General features: G+C 41.6%; 1 protein-coding gene and 2 non-coding genes across 3 annotated transcripts in view; all 3 read left to right on the plus strand.

Annotated features, from left to right (window-relative positions):
- Window positions 1-6,637, plus strand: part of Cct6a (chaperonin containing Tcp1, subunit 6a (zeta)) — a gene marked incomplete in the record, with an annotated part of 59,088 nt that overhangs the window by 718 nt on the left and 51,733 nt on the right. The window contains 9 exon segments of the mRNA NM_009838.2: window positions 161-224; window positions 980-1,114; window positions 1,744-1,917; window positions 2,511-2,614; window positions 3,397-3,507; window positions 3,710-3,869; window positions 3,947-4,029; window positions 5,563-5,659; window positions 6,279-6,425. Of these exon segments, the coding sequence (NP_033968.1) occupies window positions 161-224; window positions 980-1,114; window positions 1,744-1,917; window positions 2,511-2,614; window positions 3,397-3,507; window positions 3,710-3,869; window positions 3,947-4,029; window positions 5,563-5,659; window positions 6,279-6,425 (1,075 nt within the window).
- On the plus strand, window positions 1,466-1,600 carry Gm23245. Its single transcript, XR_003956076.1, has one exon. It is a non-coding gene; the product is annotated as a small nucleolar RNA SNORA22 (small nucleolar RNA).
- Window positions 6,488-6,603, plus strand: Snora15 (small nucleolar RNA, H/ACA box 15). Its single transcript, NR_003681.1, has one exon. It is a non-coding gene; the product is annotated as a small nucleolar RNA, H/ACA box 15 (small nucleolar RNA).

Raw genomic sequence — 6,637 nt, forward strand, 5'->3', positions numbered from 1 at the left:
AAGTTACGGCTTGTCTGGAACTCCCTGTGATTCACTTGCCTTCAAGAGGGGATGGGGGATATACATTACCTCCCCTTGGCTGCTTTGTGGAATTCTTACTTGTTTTGTTTTAATTAGAAAAAGTCACATCCTTGCTCATCAATTCCTTCCCATTTGGCAGGCTTGTATCTGGTGCTGGAGACATCAAACTTACTAAAGATGGCAATGTGCTGCTTCATGAAATGGTAAGAGGCTGCCGGGCTGGGTTTAAAAAAAAATTTTTTTTTTTGACCTCTTGCTCCATTTGAGGTGAATAAAATTCTTCATCAGGTCATCATGTCTTTCAGGCAGAAATATAGGAAGTGCTTTAGTGGGTGAGGAACTCTGTCAAATGTGACACATGTGTTTGGATCCTTGGGTTTTTTGTTTGTTTTGGGGGGGTCTACTTTGTAGTCTGGGCTAAAATAAAAAATTGTATAAAAGAATATTGTTATCTCTACTTTAGCTAAATATTGTACCACATAGCTATAATCCCGGCACTCAGCCAGATCTCTTGAGTTCAAAACCAGGTAGAGCTACATAAGCATAGTGAGACCTTGTCTCAAAAACAGGGCAATGGGAAAGAAAACCAAAAAATAAATGCTCATCTTTCCACTCAACTGCAGGAGAAATGAAAATCTTACTTTTGTTTGTTTAAGATAAATCTCACTGTGCAGCCCTGCTTGGCCTCAAACTGGGATTAAAGCTATGCCTCTCACACCGGGCTGTCTTATAGTTATTATTTTTGTCCCAGGGATCATATTAAATTGACCCAACTACCCATTTCCCTCACTTTCAGGTCCTATAGTTCAAACCCTAGTAAAGGGGATGGCTTGAAATCCAAGCAAAATGTAGCCAGCAGTACTGTGCAGTCTTAGTGGAAGGCATTGAAAGAAGCCTGTCCATGTTGTACCCTAGGTAATGGTTTAAGTCATTTAAATAGTTCTTTTTCTACCTACAGCAAATTCAACACCCAACAGCCTCTTTGATAGCAAAAGTGGCTACAGCCCAGGATGACATAACTGGCGATGGCACTACATCCAATGTCCTCATCATCGGGGAGCTGCTCAAACAGGCGGACCTGTACATTTCTGAAGTATGTATGCTTCTTGCTTCTGTGCTCTGTTTGGTGGGCTATTGGTACACAGTGATGTGAAGCTAGCTGAGGGCACACTGTGGAATGGTCGGGCTGCTTAGCTCTGGGAGCCTGTGCCTGTCTGTAACCTGGTCTGAAATGAGTGAAAAAAACCTGCCGACTGTATGTAAATGATTACATGTTTATCATTTACCTGCTAGCCTCAGACTCACAGGAGGTCTGTCTGCCTGTTACTGCTCCTACTGAGCCTATTCTCTGATCTCAAAATGATGTGAATTAGTTTCAGATGTCCTGTAGACAAGAGAAGAAGCAAGCTCTTACAGCAAAGTTTTAGGAGCCAGTTTTCGTGGATTGCACAGTGAACACCCAAGTGTGCTCTGTAGTTCCCTTGGCCTTGACTCTGTGCTAGAGTAAAGTCTGTTCTTTTCCTCTGCATTAAAAGGAGTACTGTGTCCTTTTCAATGTATTCAGAAAGTCAGCACACCATTAATTAATTAATTACAATTAATTAATTGTAGTAAGTATGAATGACTCAGAGTGTCGCTTCAGACGTTACTGGACTTAGTGTTAGTGGTGTCTAGTTGAAGCTGCAAGTGTTGGCAGTGGGTTTATCACTGTTTGGATTATAGGGTCTTCACCCAAGAATAATAACTGAAGGTTTTGAAGCGGCAAAAGAAAAGGCACTCCAATTTCTGGAACAAGTCAAAGTAAGCAAAGAGATGGACAGAGAAACACTCATCGATGTGGCGAGGACATCTCTGCGGACTAAAGTTCATGCTGAACTTGCAGATGTCTTGACAGAGGTGTGTATTAAGCATAGTTGGGCGCATGTGGTACAGTGCATGGGGAAAGTCTTAGTAAAAACCTGTTGTAAGTGTTGCACACATAGGCTCTTCACAGGGATGCTGTCTAGAGGAAGGGGTTAGAGTTTTCCCTAGGCAGTAATGATCTAATCTGTCTTCAACATGGAAAGAAGGGATTGTTAACTGGCCAGGCTTAGGAAGGAAAATTTGCACTGTTGGAAGAAGTCTCTAGTCCCGTGGTTTTGCTTCCATTCCTCCCCCCACCCCCTTTGCACATTTAAGGGAACTGGTAGTTTGGTATGAGTTCCAGTCTAATGGGGCTGATTAACATTCTTCTCTAATACTTTGGGGGACTTTGGAACTCACCTGCTAGTTCACGGTACAGCGTGAATTGTTACAAGGTGTGGTTAACCATTTTGAGGGAAAGGTGGGTTTGAAATAGGGCTGAGATTGGAGGCCTGCGCCACCATAAAATAGCACTCCTGTTACAGTTAGGGTTTTAGGGTTCTTTCTTACACCTTTTACACTCTTCTGAACAACAGCTAAAGTGTATCAGCCTGTACACACTGAATTTATTAACGGTTCTCTCATAGGCTGTAGTGGACTCCATCTTGGCCATTAGGAAAAAGGACGAGCCCATTGACCTCTTCATGGTTGAGATCATGGAGATGAAGCATAAATCTGAGACAGATACAAGGTAGGTAAGAGACCGACCGCTTTGTGGCATTTGCTGTAAGTAGCATGCACTCTGGAAATGAAGGAGGGTGAGGCTGGGTTTGTGGTATGGTTCTGACCACATCAATGAACAAGTATTGATCTGCTTGTGTACAGTACGCAGAAGGAAAAACTCCCTTCAAGATACTAGGTTTGAGGGCTGGTGAGATGGCTCAGTGGGTAAGAGCACCCGACTGCTCTTCCGAAGGTCCGGAGTTCAAATCCCAGCAACCACATGGTGGCTCACAACCATCCGTAATGAGATCTGACTCCCTCTTCTGGAGTGTCTGAAGACAGCTACAGTGTACTATACAATGTATATGTAATATAAATAAATAAATCTTTAAAAAAAAAAAAAAAAAAAAGATACTAGTTTGAATACTGTTTTTTTAAAGCTTTGTTTATTTTATGTGTGAGTGCTCTATCTGTATGTACATCTGCAAGCCAAAAGAGGGCATGAAATCCCATTAAAGATGGTTGTCAGCTACCATGTAGTTGCTGGGAATTGAACACAGGACCTCTGGAAGAATGGCTAGTACTCTTAACCTCTGAGCCATCTCTCCAGCCCTGAAAACATAAAGTGATAGCCTGCTGGTAGTAGATGTGCAAGCTTGTTATTTTTGTTTGGGTGGCCTGTCTTGTGTCATAGAGCACTCCTTTTTCACATTTGACCTTAGGTTTAACTGAAAAGTTGTTGAACAATTTCACAATCTAGTGGATGTATATAAAAATTAGTACTAACAATTATTTGACTTTATTTTATAGCTTAATCAGAGGGCTTGTTTTGGATCATGGAGCTCGGCATCCTGATATGAAGAAGAGAGTGGAAAATGCCTACATCCTCACTTGCAACGTGTCCTTAGAGTATGAGAAAACGTGAGTGTATGGCCCTCTTCAGGGTGGAGGAAGGTGACATTCTTTTTCCCCACTGTGAGGACAGTAATGCAAACATGGGGGCTTGGGTTATGTGGAGCCCACTGGTACAGCACTTGGTTGGAATGTGTTTAGCCTGATATAAGCCCCTTAAAAAAACTAAGATAACATGGAAATCTCCTTTGTCTTTTATTTTTTTTAATAGAGAAGTGAATTCTGGGTTTTTTTACAAGAGTGCAGAAGAGAGAGAAAAACTAGTAAAGGCTGAAAGAAAATTCATTGAAGATAGAGTTAAAAAAATCATAGAGCTGAAAAAGAAAGTCTGTGGTGACTCAGATAAAGGATTTGTCGTTATTAATCAAAAGGTAAGAACTTAAAATTGTGAATTAGTCTTATTCCTTTTTAAGGTGAAGGCTGCTGAGAAATGTTTGTCTTTATTCAGGGGATTGACCCCTTTTCCTTAGATGCCCTTGCGAAAGAAGGGATCGTAGCTCTGCGCAGAGCCAAGAGGAGAAACATGGAGAGGTGAGTGAGGCCAACTGAGAGTTTGCACGGGAGTTAGAATTATTCTCTTCGTACTTCTGCTTGCTTTTTCATTTTACTAGCATGTATGAATTGAACAGAATCATTGGGTTGGGTTTTTTTTTCCCCCCCTTATACAGGCATTTCATACACATTCCCTGTGTGTAGCTCTGGTTCCCTTCTGTCCCTCTTACTGCTGGCTCTTGTTTGCAGATAGTCTGTTCTTAGCTGGGCGTAAATCCCAGCATTTGGGGAGCAGACGCCAGATGAGTTTGAGGCTAGCCTGCTTTACAAAGCTAATTCCAGGACAGTCAGGGCTGTTACACAAAGAAACTGTCTTTCCCCCCCCCCCCCCAAAAATGACCTAGATTACATAGACTCTTGGTTTTATTGTAACTATCTGTAAATTTAAAAGTCTACCTTTTAAGTTTTTTGTGTATATTCAGGCTTGTGCTTGGATTTTACATAAAATCCAAGGACAGCTTACAGTGTGTCCTACCCTGTGGATCCAGGGATTAAGCTCAGGTTGACAGGTCCCCCAAACTTACCATTTAGTTTCACTGTATTATCTGAGCTTGGCAATCCTCGGCCTTCCAAGTACGTGGTTACAGATAAGCAACGCCATTGCCAGCCATTATTTTAGCCATTTTTAAAGTTCAGGGGCTGGAGGAGACAGCGCTGTTATTAGAATTACGTAATGGTTCTTACAGAGCACCTGAGTTCAGTTATGAGCACCCCAAACGATGGTTCACAACCTTTGCAGCTCCTATGTGCTCACAGAAAAGCTACAGAGTAAAATTCATTGGCATTGACTGTGGTCCCCTCTGGCCATCATCTCTGTCACCACGCTTCACTTTTTTCTTCTCCTATCCTTTAACACCATGTAAAAGTAGATTGAAGATATTTGTCTTTTTCCATGTCATGTCTTTAAATCTTTTATTATGATTTTATTTTTTAAGACAGACCCAAGTGACCTCAGAAGGAAAGAAATGTTTACTTCTGCCATATCAGTGCTGTGGTTAAAGGCATGTGCCACCATGCCATCTGTATTTTCCGTGTGTGTGTGTGTGTGTGTGTGTGTGTGTGTGTGTGTGTGTGTGTGTGTACACCATGGGCATTCAATGTCCATGGAGGTCAGTTTAAGGCATTAGAACCCCTAGAACTGGAGTTAGAGATGCTTAGTCAACATGTGGTACTGTGGTCTGAGCCTTGGTCTGTGCATGAGACTCTAGGTGCTCACTGCTGCCCATCTCTCCTGCCTGTTGTACACTTTGGAGTAGATGGTGTAGGGACCTAAGAGGGTCAGCCTGGCGTATTTCTCTTGCTTGGCATAGTTTGTAACATGAAATCAAGTGAGAGCTGGCTGATGTTCCGCTGTGTATATGTTGTCCTGGGTTATGATGAATGTGAAGGGGGCTGTTTTAAGATACACTTTCATGCAGTTCTGAGAATCTCCTTGCTAAAAAGATTGTTGGTCTTTTTGAACCTGACCACCATGGCTTACTATATTTTCCTTAATGTGTTTCACTGTTGCAGGCTGACACTTGCTTGTGGTGGGATAGCTCTGAATTCCTTTGATGACCTGAATCCTGACTGTTTGGGACATGCAGAGCTTGTCTATGAGTATACACTGGTAAGTGTTTTCTTCCTAAGACAAATAGTATTTTGTTTATCAGTGGTTGAGTAGGAAACTTTAAACTCATACTCCTAACAATTTTATGGGTTTTGGTTGGTTGGTTGGTTGGTTGGTTTTTGTTTGTTTTGAGACAGACAGGGTCTCTATACTGCACAGACTGGCCTGGAACTCACTGTGTGTGGGTCTGTCACTGAGTTGAATCAAGGTTACTTCTAGGAACATGGGTGGAGGGTTATTCACTGGACATGACCAGTGACTTAATAGTGACTACACCATTTTAAAAATGACTTCCTTTTATGTTTTGGTATGTTTATGTATAATATAAGTTGGCTTTTAATTTCTTTTGCACCTTGAATTATTTCTCCCCTTCAGCTTTTCTTTCCTGGGATGATGGTGGGTTCCTATTATGTTACTAACTCTTCACACACCCCTCCTGATTCTCTTTGCATAATACTTTTTGTATTTGTTGGGTTTGTGTTAAGATAAGGTTTTACTGTGTAGCCTTTAGAACTCACAGAGACCCACCTGCCTCTGCCTTCCAAGTCATGGGGTTAGAGGTATACACCATCATGACTGTGGGTAATCTGGTTTTGACAGTAATTTCTCTTTTACACAGGGTGAGGAGAAGTTCACCTTTATTGAGAAGTGTAACAATCCCCGTTCTGTCACTTTACTGGTTAAAGGACCAAATAAGCACACACTGACTCAAATCAAGGATGCAATAAGAGATGGCTTGAGGGCTGTCAAAAATGCTATTGATGATGGTAAGAACCACTCAGTATTTGAGTTGTATTATTGCTAGTCTAAAAGGCATGGCTGAATACTGTGTTCTTTAGTCAGTAATTTACACAGCCAGACACCATGCAAAAGTAAAGTCTTCCTTTTAAGATGGCTGATATGCTGTATTTTATGGTATATCATTATTAGAAGTGAGTACAAATAAGTGGCTAAGCCTGCCCGAGCTACGGAATGAAT

The sequence above is a fragment of the Mus musculus genome, chromosome 5 (assembly GCF_000001635.26).
Source record: "Mus musculus strain C57BL/6J chromosome 5, GRCm38.p6 C57BL/6J".
Classification (NCBI taxonomy): domain Eukaryota; kingdom Metazoa; phylum Chordata; class Mammalia; order Rodentia; family Muridae; genus Mus; species Mus musculus.